General features: G+C 36.5%; 1 protein-coding gene across 3 annotated transcripts in view; it reads left to right on the top strand.

Annotated features, from left to right (window-relative positions):
- The window catches only part of ppp2r2ba (protein phosphatase 2, regulatory subunit B, beta a), a 79,455-nt gene that overhangs the window by 48,370 nt on the left and 14,502 nt on the right, over positions 1-16,583 (top strand). For all 3 annotated transcript variants that reach the window (XM_051859634.1, XM_051859633.1, XM_051859636.1), the window contains one exon: positions 14,492-14,589. In XM_051859634.1, coding sequence (XP_051715594.1) covers positions 14,492-14,589 — 98 coding nt within the window. The remainder of the gene's footprint in view (positions 1-14,491; positions 14,590-16,583) is intronic.

Genomic DNA, 16,583 nt, shown 5'->3' with positions numbered 1-16,583 from the left:
AAAATTCTAAACATGGCTGCACGCTTGTTTCTCTGGCGCATAAGGTCTATAGCCCTTGTGTGCTTCTGTCTATAGACACGCATAGAAAATGGGCATCAGAGTTCGGAGTGGTTGGACTTGGACTCCATTGGGATTACTTAAACCAGAGAGTAATGTGTGTTGATGCACATTCCAGACACAGTTTGATTTTGATTATCGAGTACACTCTTTTCTGAAACAACCAGAGCTATCTGCCCTATGACCCGGCAACGTGACCTACTAAAGGACCTCTTCTCTTCCCCAATTTGTCTAATTCACTAAAGTGCCATGGCTGTTGTAATTGGATTTCGCAGGGGTAACTTTGTAGTCCCAGTAGTGGTTTGTTGGGTCCCAAACCTAATAAAGCCCTGACAGATAGGTGATAGAGGGGTGTTTCCAATATGGCATCCCCTTTCTTACACTAAAGAGAAATATCAAATTACGCCATGGGGGTTCATAAAGACCTTTTAGGTATGGAGTTAATATTTCACATATGCAATGAAAACTCATGCATAGCTGACCTGGATATGAGTTTTTTAATAGCTCCTTGTATATTGCGTCTTTCCAAATGATATCCACGGGAGTCATGTTCGCTCACACTTGGGGAACATTCAAAGTGTAGCAGTGTAATTCTTCCGTATTTCATTTGCACAGGGAATCCCAGAGTTTCACACCTTTCCTGCATTGAAACACAAGCAGAACATATGCAGTGACAGACATCATCTCTAGTGGAATAAAACACACTGAAATGAATGAAATTTAGTTTCATTAGCATAACACAGATGCTTTCAGCATGACAGCACTAATAGCTGGAGGATGGATGCGACCATGCTGAGAAAGAGAAAGAGATTCAGTTTTTCTTTTGGGTTGCATGAGAGTAATTGACCAGAACACTCCCCCCTACTTGCTTACACATCAGTCCATTCCACCACCCACGCTACACAACACACTAATGAATGAGAAAACGCCCTGAAACACTGACAAGATCATCAATCGCTGCAAGCTAGCAAAGTAGCTGAGCTCTGAAACTCATAGGGAGAGAGAGAGAAAGATAAAATATTGCCTGGCAGAGAAAAAGCTTTGCGGTACTCCAATCTGCACTGCAGGGCCCGAAGCCAGCAGAACTTAGCCTGGATAGACAGTAATGGCCTCACGGTTCTGCGCAGGCAGCTGGCCCAGGCTCAGTTACATTACTGCTTATGTGGGCACTAGTGAACTAAAAGGAGGAGATTGCAGCATCAAGATGTACGGTTACCTCATTCTAGGCCAATCTTATCTTCGTTTAATATAGTCTAACCTCACCACAGTCTTACCTCATTCTTACCTCATTGCAAGAATACCTCACGACATTGTAATACAAGATTACCTCAAACAGGGATGTTGATACGTACATAAAATAACAGGTACATTACTCACAACAGGCACGTTAAGTCACACACTGATTGTGTTGATAAATATTGTTTTGGACATAATATTTTATCTTGATAAATTGTTTTGATGACTGTACTGGCAATTCCCAACCAGGGGTATGTGTACTCCAGTAGCAGGGTTTGGCCAGCGGCAAAATTGTACATTCTTGGGTGGGTGGAATCAACCTGTGGAAAAAAAAATCAACCTGCAGCAGCAACAACAACAACTTAAAAGTAGCCCAATTCCGCAGGAAAACTGTAGATTTGGCAACGTTGTCCAATAGGTTCCAGAGGGTACCTGGATAAACCTATAAAACAACAATGATGACTTAATAATAATTCAGGGCTGTCAGTAAATTAAATTAATGTCTAATAATCAAATACAATTACACCTAGAACTGTCAAAATTTAAACAAGACATACAATCTCAGATTAAAGAGAGAGAAAGCTACTTGATGAGTGTTTTCACCCACAATATTAAAGGAGACCTATGCCCTCTTTTCACAAGATGTAATACAAGTCTCTGGTGTCTCCAGAATGTATCTGTGAAGTTTCAGCTCAGAATACCCCACAGATCATTTATTATAGCTGGTCAAATTTGCCCCTATTTGGGTGTGAACAAAAACACACCATTTTTGTGTGTGTCCCTTTAAATGCAAATGAGCTGCTGCTCCCAGTCCGCTTTCCAGAAGAGGGCGGAGCTTTAACAGCTCGCGCTTTGGTTGCTCAATAACAACAAAACTGGAGAATCTCACGCAGCCAAAATGACGATTGTCAGTAACGGTGTTCAGCCTTACATTGTTCAAACCGGAGTCGGACACTGATGGGGAGACTCAGGAAGAAGTTACAACTTAGAATGCAACTGGATGTTTCTGAATGGTTAGTGGAAAAATTTATGTAGCTGTTGTGGAGTTGATTTATCTCATCAATTAGCATGTTCTGTAATGTTAATCTTTTGTGCAAATCCAGCGTTGAAATGACCTTCGTTTGTGAAGCAGTCCAACAACTCTTCCTCTTCTCTAAAGCAGCCCAACATGGCCTCACCCCCTTTGTTGCATGTTCCCAGGGGCAGGGTTTATGTAAATTTGGGGGTTTGTGATGTCACCAATCCGAGAAGAAGCTCGTTGTAATCCCCACCAGCCATTTGTTGTAGTCCTTTAAAAAGCGATTTCTGTAAAAGAAAAACATCTACTATCTCCAGAAACTTTACTTGTAGATTTATGGGTGCAGGTAAGACAAAAATGGTCGGGAAACACTGCACTTTGAAAAAGATGAATTTAGATGCACTACTTTTAGCAGCTAGTAGCTGACAGTTAGCAGCACACCAAAACAGTTTCTGAAAGGTAATGTCTATAAATTTCTTTCCTTTAAAGCACCACAGCTGAAAATCTAAAAAATAAAACAACAAATCTAGATAAACTCACTAGTCAGCCTCACTAATCCTGAACCCATTCCCAACCTCAATGCAATCTCACCACACTACTATATAGTTAATGGAATTGTTGTTGAAATTGGTGGTTTGGACATTATATATTTGCCATGCTTCGCATAGGAAATAAAACAACATGTTCTCCAACCAATACGCCTATATAGGTCGTTTGTCACTTCCCTGAAATACGACCCATTGGAGCGTTTACTAAAGTTGCGCCCCTATCGACAACAGGACACTTTCATTTTAATGCATTGTTCACTTTTATCTGCATCATATTTCGGGTTTCGCGTAGCTCAATTGGCAGAGCATTGCAATATATAACAATATGCAATCATGTGATCATGCGATCGTGGGTTCAATCCCAGGGAACTCATGTGCTCATAAAGTGTATATGCACTATAAATCACTAAGGGTAGGTTTAGAGGTGGGGTGGGTGTAGTCATTAATAAAAAAGAGTTTTGCTAAATGGAAATAGGACAAATGGTGTAAAAAGTCCACCATTTCATTTAAATGAACACGCATTTTGATTGGTAACGACAGTCATATGTCATTTCATGAAGACAGACGTAAGATGACACTGTCATTATTTTTATGCCAGCTAGTGGGCGCATGACTTTAAAATGTAAATATAGGTCGTAATAAGGTGCTTGAATGGACTTGAAAGGACAGTCTGAAATAAAATGGTCACACACACAAAAAAACAAAACAAAGTAATTTTAACTATAAACCTTATAAATACACATTTTTTCTTGAGGGCATCTAACCCCATTTCATTTTCTCTGTGTTATCAAATGTTTGTCTCTACATTGTACCACGTGTTATGTTTCCCTCAAACGGTTCATAGACCTCTCTGCTGTCACCATGTAATGGCCTAGTTTAAAATATCTGTGCAGTTCATCAGTAGGGAGGACGCAGCACACAGCGGCCCAGCGGGGGTGACCCTGCCACTCTAACCCCTGCAACACAATTTACACCCCCATGCTCTCACATCAGGGATAATGACACGCACTACCCCACACGGGCCTCGTGCTATTATTCAAGACACAGAGAGAGTGACAGACAGACAGACAGACTGCATCAGTAGTGGTTGCCAACACAAACGGCCCCAGGCTACACTTTAAGACTTTAATCATAAAGAGAAATATTTCTCCAGCCCAAAAGGGCCCCATTTATAATTCAGAGGGAAACAGTGAGGCACTAATGTTGTTCCCCGGCGTCAGGCTGAGTGCAAGAGGAGGACAAACAGCGAGGGGCCGGTCGCATTAAACATTCAACTGCTGTCAAACTTGGATTGAGGATTTTATTGAGGGATGTAGTCAATGAAACATGAGGAGAAACTTAAACTCATCAACTAAAGAATGACTTACCATTCATTTGTATATAGACAGTTACAATAAGGCTCTTTAACAGTAGGATCTACATTCACATACATGCGAACACAATGGCTCTGTTTCTAGCTAACTCACTATCTACTACCTACATGGGCAGCTGCCTTGTAAGACTGCATTCTAACAGAAATGGAACTTCATAAACGACTGATTTGGAACATACTACATAGGCAGCAATTGTTACAAAAATATAAATAGGAGACTCGAGTCATATTTTATTAAATTAGCATGTTGCTGAGATAACAGCACAATATTTTAATGTGCATAACACAGTAGTACACACAAATATTAAGTAAAATTTTATTTTTTTTAATTAGATTTATCTGTTTTTTGTTCAGTACTTTTCAGTATAGAATGATATAGAAGCATAAATATAGTATAGTACAGCATTTCTCTTGGTTTTGGTTTCCACAAAAACACTAAGCAGCACAACTGTTCATTTAATATTGATAATGTTAATAATAAGAAATTCTTGTGCACCTAATCAGCATATTAGAATGATTTCTGAAGGATCATGTGACACTGAAGACTGGAGTAATGATCATAGGAATAAATTACATTTAAAATATATTCAAATAGATTTTTTTTATTTTAATATTTCACATTATTACAGTTTCTTCACTGTATTTTTTATCAAATAAATGCAACCTTGGTGAGCATAAATGACTTCTTTCAAAAACATTAAAAAATCTTACAGACCCCAAACTTAAACAGCAGTGTAGTCGGCTCACTAGGTTTCGGACCAGAGCTAATTTATCCTTTTATATTTTACTATCCCAATGTTCTCCCTTTTAGTATCCTGGCAATAAGGAAAGACGCATGTAAATGTAAATGAGGTACTGTAAACACACACACACAGTCTGTCTCTTTTCTTATGTTCTCTGTGGTGTCCTACAGCTTCAGTTCTCCACATCTGTAGTTAAATTATGTATCTGTTAATGACGTGTGAAATTCAAACCAGTTTTCCCCGCTTGAAGTTCAACCCCCTACATGTGGCCTTTCTCTCAGGCACACGCACAACACATATTCACCCTCCCCTCCCATTCCCCTGAGGCCTACGCCACCTCTCTCTCCCATTTCCACAGGGCATTTTTCCAAGAAATAAGGTTAATTAGCTTTTTTTTTTTGGTCTCAGTCTCTCTCTCTGCTGTGGTTGGATGCAGGCAGCGCTATGACTGTGTGTATCAGAGAGTCACTGACATTGTTGTCGATCAGCAGGTGGTCAAGCTTATTATAACCAGCTCAAATCACGCCCATGTCTAGTGAAATTGGTCCAGACCTGCATCATTTAGCAGCGGGCCAAAGGCAAGTCTTTATTCCACTGGCTTTGAAACCGCCAGACATCGACTTGAAGCAAGTCGATGGAGTCATCCATCGATACAATCCAGGCACGTTAACAAAACAGCAGGCACAGTCTACCGCATGTTGTTTTGTTTGCTGTTCTAGCTGTAAAGTATAGATTCAACAATCAATATGATTTGATTTTCATGCTGAAAAATCAAAAGGAAAAGAAGGAACATCAAAAACTGCCTGTGTTTACTCTCTGATATTAATTGAATCTAAGCCATTATGACTGTACAATATATGGCTACTTTTTACAAGCGAACCCGGTTGGAAACATTTTCTGCACCTTTTGGCCTGCAGTGAAATATGTAGTCTAAATAACAAGGCAACAGTGCATGGAGAGTGAATATGGGGAATTTTCTGGACACAGATCCATGAAAATTTAATTATAAAGGCAGATCTGGGCACACTTGACCAGTCTCACACACAGTCTTTAATTTGCGGGGGAAGTTCAGTGTGCATGTTATACAGTGTAGCAGAAATTTAAAGAAATAATGCATCAAAAAATGAAAATTTTATAATTTTTTTTTTTTAACACACCCTCAATGACAATCAGTTTTGTATAACTTTCCTCTTTACATAAAATCAAAAACATGAATGGAAATCAGTGATGACAAGAATTCATAATAATATTATTTAATTTATAAAAGTATATACTTTATTTTTACATACACTACCCTTTGGGGTCGGTATGATTTTTTTCATGTTTTTGAAAGAAGTCTCTTATGCTCACCAAGGCTGTTTATTTGATAAAAAAAAAATACAGTAAAACAGTAATATTGTGAAATATATTGAAAATGTACTGTAATTTATTCCTGTGATGCAAAGCTGAATTTTCAGGATCATTACTTCAGTCACATGATCCTTCAGATATCGTTTTAATATGCTGATTTGCTGCTCAAGAAACACTATTAATTATAATCAATGTTGAAAACAATACTGCTTAATAATTTTGTAGAAATTGGATTCATTAATCAATAGAACATTCAAAAGAACATTTATTTAAAATATATTTTATAATATGTTTTTACTGTCACGTTTGATCAATTTATTATTATTATTATCATTATTATTATTAAGTTAATGAATCCTTGCTGAGTAAAAGTATTAATTTATTTAAAAAAATGAACCCACATTTTTAAATGGTAGTGTACATTTTATTTATACTTACTATAACATAATAAAAATTAAAAACATCTTTTTAAATATTAACACCATGCCCTAACCTGACGCGACGCAACGCTGCGACATGCGAAAAAAGGTATCTTTTTCATGTTAATCAGAGTTTTTGTCCTGACTAGCCAGGACGGTGACACACGATGATTCTATTTTAGAAACGGTTTCTACAACGTCACGACTGAAACAACAACACAAAGAATGGCAATGATAATCTCATGTACTGACTGTTATGTGCTTTATTTAATGTTAAAAGCATCTAATGTGAGTTTGAATATAATTTTGTCTGTCTTTTATAGCCGTACTGAAAGCAACAATTGATAATTCACCTCAGATCTTCAAAATAAATTAAAGGAAACAAGAACGTTCAAACTGTCAACTCATTGTGAACAGACAAGCAGTAACTCAGTATGTATTTTTAATAATGTTAAAATTGTGTAATATTCATGAATTTGATTATGTACCTATCCATTTTGTTGCGAGTGCTGGGAGCTTGCCGAGAGAGCCCGCCCACGCGCTCTTCTGATTGGCTGCGATTTTTGACTGACTTTATCGCGTCGCGTCTGGTGTGGACAGACAAATTGTTTGTCGCTGGAATCTTATCGCATCGCGTCTGGTTAAGTAAGTAAGTGTTCCTTTAAATATTAAATTACCTTTTGTGCGAGAAACCATATATAAGGCGAAACCAGTGTATCCTGGTGTCTACAAATGTTTTTGTGAATATTTGTGGACTCAAATGAGATTGAGAGCTGCAGTGAAATTTTTCACTTATAATGACTTAAATGTGGGTCTGTTTAACACTTAAAGCTATTTTTATGTGTGTGTAACCGTTTATTTCAGTTGAGTCTAATGCCATCCGTCCCCATTTGCTTTTATTTTATTAAAATGAGTTTTTGCTTCTTTTCATGCTGCTCTTTTGTGAGTTATTAAATAAAGACAGAATTTTCATTTATGTCTGTACTAACCCTTTAATCTGTCTCATACAATCTTGTTGCACACTGTTTGCTCACCAAACCAATCTATCATTCTGAATAGATGTTAAACATTTCTGATAGGTTAAGGCAGCTGTAATCTTTTTCGGGCTGATCCGTTGAGACGCTGAACTCAGCGAAAGAGCTCTAATCTCGCAGACATTGCTGAACGTATAACTCTGCATTACAACACAGTGCTCTATCAGGTCCTGAGATAATTGCAGATTCCACGCAGACTTGCTTCCACACAGGCTTACACAGAATCATTTCATTTTGGCTTAACTTCAAAACAAGCATTGATTTTGTCTTTTGGAAATGATTGGATGTTCTTTAGCCCGAGACTGGCTCAGCAGACTCAGACTGACCTACTTTTCCATGAACCAGCCTCTCTCTTATGTTGCAGACAGCTGTGTTATGCTGAAATCTCAATGCTATCTTGACTGTGAGGGCTGACAGTAGAAGATATACTTTAAAACACATTCCACTTGCTGTTTTTCCTACTGATCTTTGTTGACCTACTGTCCCCTTTCACTGCATAGTGGCATTTAACGTCTTGATATGGTGCATCATCTTGATCTCATTCTCATTATGTCTGTGCGAAGGCAAAGAAAATCAATTTGTAAATCAATATAAGCTAAGTGCGACTTTATTAGACTTTGTTCTGGGGATGTTCTTAGCAGTAGGACATTATACACCGGCTGTGTTCGGAATGGAATACTAGCTGTTTACTGCATACTGTGTAGAATATACTGCATACAGCTTACTTCAAAGAGTAGTATGCTGCATTGTTGTGACAATTTTAATTCAGAGAGTGACATCCGGTTGACATCTTGGCTAATTAACATGATTGTTTTGCATTTGTAATCCAATTTTGCGTAAAAAAAATTGTGGTTAATGTAAAAGAAAAAGAAAAGAAAATGTACATACTGTGCACATTATATACATACTGCTGAAATAGTATGCTAATATGCTATTCGGACATTATTTTTTTTGGTATTTCCCATGATGCCTTTGTGATGGGGAAGCTATGATCATATATGTTCAAGAGCTGCCGGGGCTGCTGGGATTAGACAGGTTGGCACGGTAACCCACTTTATAGTGTGTGAGTAATGAGAACGGCTGCAAATTACAGCACGGCAGAGATCAGTTCTTTCCCAGAAGCACTTTGGGTATATGAGACCCTGACCTTTGACCCTGCTGTTGCAGACATGGGTGCCCGCAGGATTTATTAACTGCACTCTGTAATGCACTGCCCACTTTATTTGTCATAGGCAGCTAAGTATAAAGACATTCAGAATAGATGACTAACCTGTAGGACATCAAATCTGATTCCCTCTGAATCTCACAAAACAAACAACATGTCTGGATCACCCTAAAAGAAAGAAATAAGAAATCATATTTTTTTTAATAGAAATGACACCTTTAGGTTTGAAAAAAGCAATATATATATATATATATATGTGTGTGTGTGTGTGTGTGTGTGTGTGTGTATATCTATATTTCAAATTAAATCAGCATAAATTAAAATCTGTAGTAGTTTACCGTTGGTTCTTCTTTATATTATGGTAATGAGAATTTGTCATGAAAATGTCACAATGCAAAAATACCTAACTGACCCTAAAATAGGCTTAATTTTGTTTAAGAAAAATATATTTTTTTATTACTTTTTTTTTTTTTTTTTGAGTTAAATGTGAAATGTGAAAAAATCTGCCATTTTGTTGAGTTTAGTGTCTCAACAGATCAGCCCAAAAAAGAAAATAAATGTGATCTGAACATTTTTGTGACATTCACCTACATGCCTAGTGTTCTTCGGAGTCACTGAAGCAAGTTAAACGGGGATATCAAATTGTGAAATACTCTTTGCCTGGATATTTCCTTGTCAAACAGTATCACGCAAGGGAACACTGGACCAGAGGGCCTTGAAATTGCTTTTATGAAATCACTCTCTCTTTCTAAGTCAACACATGCTTTGATTTTAGGACACCCCCACTCTCTCTCTGTCTGTTGTCTTCCTCTATGTCCCTTTCCTTCTCTGCTGTCTCATTTATCCTTTAGAGTAAGATGAGAAATAACATGTCTGTAATTGAGCAAACTCATTAAAACATTGTCATCAGTTTTCTCCCTGTCTCAGACTGCAGTGTGCTAATGTGTTTATAATGAGAGAAAGACCTGCGTTATTGCCAAGCAGAGGGTGTACGGTCAGGTGCATCTCAACGATTGATGAATTGTTGCTGTTTTCAAGAGCTATTTCTCTATCATTACTTTTTGCAACATCCATTGTTGCATCTTTTTAAGAGACGCTCAATGTTAAGAAACAAAGAACAGCAAGATAATTAGTAAATGAATAAAATTTACTCCGACTGTAATGGCTTCAACTTGCCCTCCCTCAAGAAGCAGGGGGTTTCATAGTCTCTTTCTGTGTAAACGAAGATAAGAAATACAGCATTCAGATCAATGGGCTTAGACACTGAATATCTGCTTTATTTTGGCAAGGGAATGACATATCTTTATGCCGACTATTAGACAATGTATCATTCATTTAGTAACATGCCTGTGAAATAACAGTCTCACCATGTTCAAATCCTCCCAATTGGAGTCCTCCATTATTGTCATTTAGGAGAGCGAGATTTTCTTTCTATCTATCTATCTATCTATCTATCTATCTATCTATCTATCTATCTATCTATCTATCTATCTATCTATCTGTCTGTCTGTCTATCCATCCATCTATCATCCATCCTAATCCATCCATCATTAAAACTGAAGAGAAAACACATTCATGCAGTTAATAGATTAACAATCCAACATTAGACTGTCCAATACAATACATTTTATAATAATCTATCTATCTATCTATCTATCTATCTATCATCCATCCTCATCCATCCATCCATCTATCCATCTATCATTCCTTCCTTCCTTCCATCCATCCTCATCCATCATCCATCCCTATCCATCCATTATACATCCATCCATCCATCCATCCATCCATCCATCCATCCATCCATCTATCATCCATCCATCCTTCCATCCATCTATCATCCATCCATCCATCCTTCCATCCATCCATCCATCCATCCATCATCAAAACTGAAGAGAAAACACATTCATGCAGTTAATAGATTAACAATCCAACATTAGACTGTCCAATACAATACTTTTTATAATGATCTATCTATCTATCTATCTATCTATCTATCTATCTATCATACATACATCCATCCCTATCCGTCCATCCATCCATCCATCATAAAAAATAATTCTATATAATTTTATATATTATGTTAATAATATTTGATTTATTTATTTTTTATCATTTTAATAATCCATCCATATAATACAATATAATGACTTAAATGAAAAATATATATATATATATATTTAATTTAAAAAAAAATAGACAAAATAAACCAAAATAATCATAGATATTACAAATAAAATCTGTACACTGACTCTCTTAGTGTGGGAATACAATAAGCATCACAGTGTACAGTAGGAAAGAATGTGCCATTGTGAATAAATAAATCACTGTTCCGCAGCTATTTGTGCAATATTTCAGTACTGTGTATTTCAGCATTCAGCAGCCATGTTCAAAAATAGACTAAATTTTCTCAGTCTCTCCCCCACTGTGCCATTGACCGGCATCACACGCTGTAAACCACGCATTCAGGCTGTTTAACATACACAGCAAAGTCTTCCAGTCAAATGTAGCACAACAGTATCGGAAGGGGTCTCCATGGCAACCACTTCCTCCCGTTTTCAATTCAGCAAGCAATAAATCCATTGAGGGTGTGTGGCTTCTCAAAAAAAACAACAAAAAAATTGAAGCACGCTTTTCTACTTGTTACATCTCAACCCCTTCGTCTCTCATAAGCGGATGCCACTAAAGACGCAACATCTATGAAAGCATTGTCTGTAGATTTCTACAATATGCAGAACAATACAGAATAACCAAGCAATGTAATCTGCTGTTTTGAGCTCATCACCCTTCAAACAAATGCATCTTTTAGAGGAAGATAAAAGAAGATTTCTTAAAGGTAGGAAACCCTCCTACAGATGTAAATAGTAACCTAAGATTCAGAGGCTCCGAAACATTTGGTTGAATACAATCAATCACAAACTTTGTGGCATTTTATCACTATTGCTCATTTTGTATTGTATGCCTGGAAAAGATGAAAGACTTGCATATCTTTCTCTGTGTACCAGCATTAAAATCAATCTTTCGAGAAACTGATTTATTAGATGTCTCGAGTTAATCCTGTCGTATGTAAATTATGTGGCAGTTTCTGTCCTCTGCGGTGAATCCCGTGGATTTAGTGTTGAACGTGAAGGATGTTGTGTATTTCTGTGTCAGATGATAATGAATGGAAGGATAATCATAGTTGGAGGAGGGGAGCGTCGGCTCTCTGTGGAGGGGCGGAGGATTCGGAGCTGTTCGTGCTGCGGGAACGGCAGCTCTTGCTCTCTTTATCTGTTTAAGTGCACTGAATGTTTTCAACCCTTTGGATTCCATATAAAGGGTTATTGTATTTAATCTTCTGCTAAAAATGATTTTTGGGGATTATTTTATTTATTTGTACGCACAAAAAAAGTCTGTTTTAAGCTTTTTCTCACAAATGTGGGGCACCTAGAACACAATGCCTTTTTTTTTTCAAATCAGTATTGACAGCTTAAAATTCTTAAGAGAGGCAGGCATTTAACATATGCAGATTTAACACATGTATTTAACATATGAGAATTTAGAACTAATTGCTGTTCGACAAATCACTTGTTTGACAAACAAATGCATTTTATGAATGCTAACCACTGCTTTTAATTCTGCTGCACTAATAGATTCAACAGAGCTCATCATTTACTGTATTGTGGTATTGCAGAACACAATAGACCTGTCTGAATATTTCATATATATTCCTAACCCTATCTTGTTTTAAGTGTGTGTGGATATCAAGAGTAGACCTAAGAATAACTGTACTGTGAATTGATATTCTTCTGGCAACCTGCATTATTTTAATGGAATAGTTCAGCAAAAAAATCCTTTACTCACCTTCATGTCAAACCTGTATGACTTTCTTTCTGCCACGTATGAAGTTTAGCAGAATGTTCAATAGTGTCAGGTCTCATACAATAGCTTTGTGTGAAAAAAAAAAAAAAAAAGACAGCTATTTACAATGTTAGAAATTGATCATCTTTTCCTTCATTGCAGTTCTTAAATCTCACTGACATTCAAGTCCAGACAAGTCATTTTTATTTGTACAGCACTTTTAACAATCCATGTCATTACATTCATATATAGGGTACAACAGGGGCTAAAGGCACACCAGGGTAAAAGGCGCATTTTATTTTATTCTCCTCTAAATGACTAGATGGCACAAAAACATCGACTTTTCAAGATGTATGTGGAAATTTGGCTGATCCTTAATGAATATGTTTTGAGACAAAGGTCTTCTTAATGATTTTTAGTCTCCTTAAAGCAAGAGTTTTTTCAATAATGGAAGAATATGTAAAAGTATGGTATTTGGGGTAAAAAGCACCCCCAGCTGTTGGAGCTAAAGGCACAATAATTAACATGATAATAAATAGCTGGCTGACTTTTCCATTTGTTGACATGACATGATTAGATTCAGATGGTAAATATCATATATTAAGTTGGGTGTCCATCTTAGAGATAATCACCATATTTATAATGAAACCATCATATTTAAACATGATATTAATCATATCATATAATAATATCATTTATTGTTCCTACTGTAAATCTATATTAAATTATTATGGGATCTCCTTCAATGCTTTTAAAAGCTTTACTTTTTAAAATAAGTTTATTTCAATATTTGTGAAATATATTTTTATATTAACATTTTGAATGACAGTATATTTATTGAACAAAAATGAATTATTTTATTTATCAAAATAAACAGAAAATAGTACAAACTTTGCAAAAGTGATTGTTTTGAACAAGTATTAACTTAGACATTATTAAAAACATATTATTTTACCCCATGCTGGTGAGCCTTTTACCCCGTGTGTGGGGTAAAAGTCCCACCTTGCCACCTCATAAATTTATAAGATTTTTAAACAAACAAATCACTTTTATGATTTATTTTCACACAAAATCTGTTGCTCCATCCAATCATACACTGAGAGTAGTGAAAAGCACATTTTTCTTAAGGTGTGCCTTTAGCCCCGTTGTACCTTATTTAAATATGGCATGCCAAAACGTGCACACAAGGTCTGATGACAATGATGCCAAACATGACACTGGTTTTTATTTTTTAATGTCTCTTTTGACCTATCGCAACACACCAAACGATAATACACATGCATATTACGTGTGTTGTTTGAAGACTTATAATTACCAGCCACAGGAGTGTGGGCTTTGTTTTATATATTAACTTTTTACAAAGCTCTCTTAATTGATTCTGATTGATCAATTGCAGCATTCTGTGGTTAAATATGTTTTAGATAACTGTATAATTAGCCAATTTCCTGCCTAGATGTTTCATATTACTCTCTTTCTTCTTACATAATAAAACAGTTCAACATTTCATGTCTACTTGTTTGCTAAGTAGCTGTGTAATAAGTGGGATAATGTACAGTGAGCCAGTCATTAATCACCAAATAAACCCCTTAAGAGAGATGCAAGATCAATCTTTTGTGGTTTATTTTATGATCATGACCAGATAACTGTACATTATCCCTTACAAAGAGTGGTAAATCCTGCATACATAAAGGCTCTCTTGTGTTTCTTTGCAGCTGACATCATCTCTACTGTGGAGTTCAACTCTACTGGAGAGCTCTTGGCCACAGGAGACAAGGGAGGAAGAGTTGTGGTTTTCCAAAGAGAGCAAGAGGTAAGACGAAACCATGAAATCTTTCACAAGCATTCGTTCCTGTAAAATGTCAAATGAAATCTGCTTACTGTGTGAGGAAAAACCACAGGGTCGCACCCTGTAACACAACTTCCTGTGGCTTTTAACAAGGTTTCAATAGATACACAATGGTAACAGAGGTGAGGTCTCGATAAACCTCAGGTGCACATGCTCAGTTTTGGACAGCAAAGACAGTTTTGGGGAAGTTTCTTCAGAATTAGAAGTTAGCTACACTACAAGCTACTAACAATAAGTAACTAAGTACACTTAAGCAACTTAAAGGGATAGTTCACCAAAAAATGAAAATTCTGTCATCATTTACTCACCCTCATATGTCATTCCAAATCTGTATGACTTTCTTTCTTCTGTGGAACATAAAAGAAGATATTTTGAGAAATGCCTCCTTGTTTTTTCCCCACACATTAGAAGTCAGTGGTAACCAAAACTGTTTGGTAACAATAGAACAATTGATATTTAATTTAATCAGAGTTTTATTTTTAGGACAAGAACAATTAGAATTTTTGAATAACCTCAATTGACCCTTCGCCAGGAGTTTGATTGACAGGCGATCTAACCAATCATAACGCCGAATCTGCCATTTTGTCCGACAAAGCAGTCACGGGAGTTAGCAGATTAACGTAGGTGGACTTGAACTTGAAAAATGGTGTGTACTGACGTCTTTCCACGATTGAAACAACATTCCTTATGATGTTCATTCGTGTTTATTTGATGCTATAATTAACTAGTAGGAAGAGATGATCGGTTCACGAGTCGCTTGAACTGAGGTGCTACAGATATCTGTCACTACACATTAAAGAGCCACAAAACGGTATTTATTGTTTACATTTCTTTAAAAATTACAAAATTTGAGACTTTGTTTCATATCAAATGTAACCTGTCTTGTCTGTGTTATCAGTGTCCTCTTTGCTCCGCAATGTATTTTTCACTGTGTGCGAACATGATGTGTGGCGTGAGATCGGCATGGCTTGTCGGACATAGCAACAGTAACTAAAGGGGGCGGGTCTTTGCGAACGGTCAATTAGGATGACACCATAAACAGATAAATTTACACGATATACAACTAGACAAATACAAAAATAAACCACATATAACAGAGTTAAAAACATACAGTACTATTTAACAGAATCATTTAACTAAGGTTCAGTACAGGTGAAGTGACACACTTAAGCTTAATCACCTATCTACTGTATGTGCATATTCTTCTATTACTAAAACTCAGCATTAAATTCATCCTAAACTTGTATGGGAGGTTATTGATGTAGCTATTTAATCACATTTTAAAAACAATGTCAATAACAAATTATCAGAAAGTGTCCTGTATTCACTGTAAATATTTAGCTCTAAAAGGCCTAAAATGCCAAATCAGTGAAACTTTTTTTAATCTATTCATTTAAATAAACTATCCAAAAGGAACCAGATGTACTAGAATAAATTGGACATTCCAACATACTGTATGAGGGGGTGAACCGTTTAGTACAGTACAACAGTAAAGCTGTGTGTGCAATACAAAGTGACATTTAAATAGCAAATTAATGTTTGGTCACGGTACACAGAAAAAGTAGCTTGTTATTGAAAAACAGTCACTACTAAACTACTGTCACAACTAGATAGTTACTCCTCAACACTGAAGGAGGGCTGTTCTGTATAATTCAGTTTATTCTGCCTGTAGAATATATGCCATGCTGTCAGCAAATCCAGACACATACGAACATGTCTGCTTCTGCACAATACCCTAAACGCTAGTACTACACACACACACGTGCGCACACACACAGATAGATTCTTATAACACCCTCTAGAGAGGGACTCCTTCTCTGTTTACTTTAATTTAACTGCATGAACGGTTTTCACAATTATTGATTTTGATGGTTCCCAACGTGAAAACTTCCTTATTTCCATGCTGCCATTGATTGTGAATGCATTAATGTAATAGTCCAACCGTGACCAGAAAACCT

This window comes from Ctenopharyngodon idella, chromosome 14, assembly GCF_019924925.1.
Source record: "Ctenopharyngodon idella isolate HZGC_01 chromosome 14, HZGC01, whole genome shotgun sequence".
In the NCBI taxonomy this organism is placed as follows: domain Eukaryota; kingdom Metazoa; phylum Chordata; class Actinopteri; order Cypriniformes; family Xenocyprididae; genus Ctenopharyngodon; species Ctenopharyngodon idella.
The sequence above is the reverse complement of the archived record's forward strand: the minus strand, read 5'-3'. Positions and strand labels throughout refer to the sequence as shown.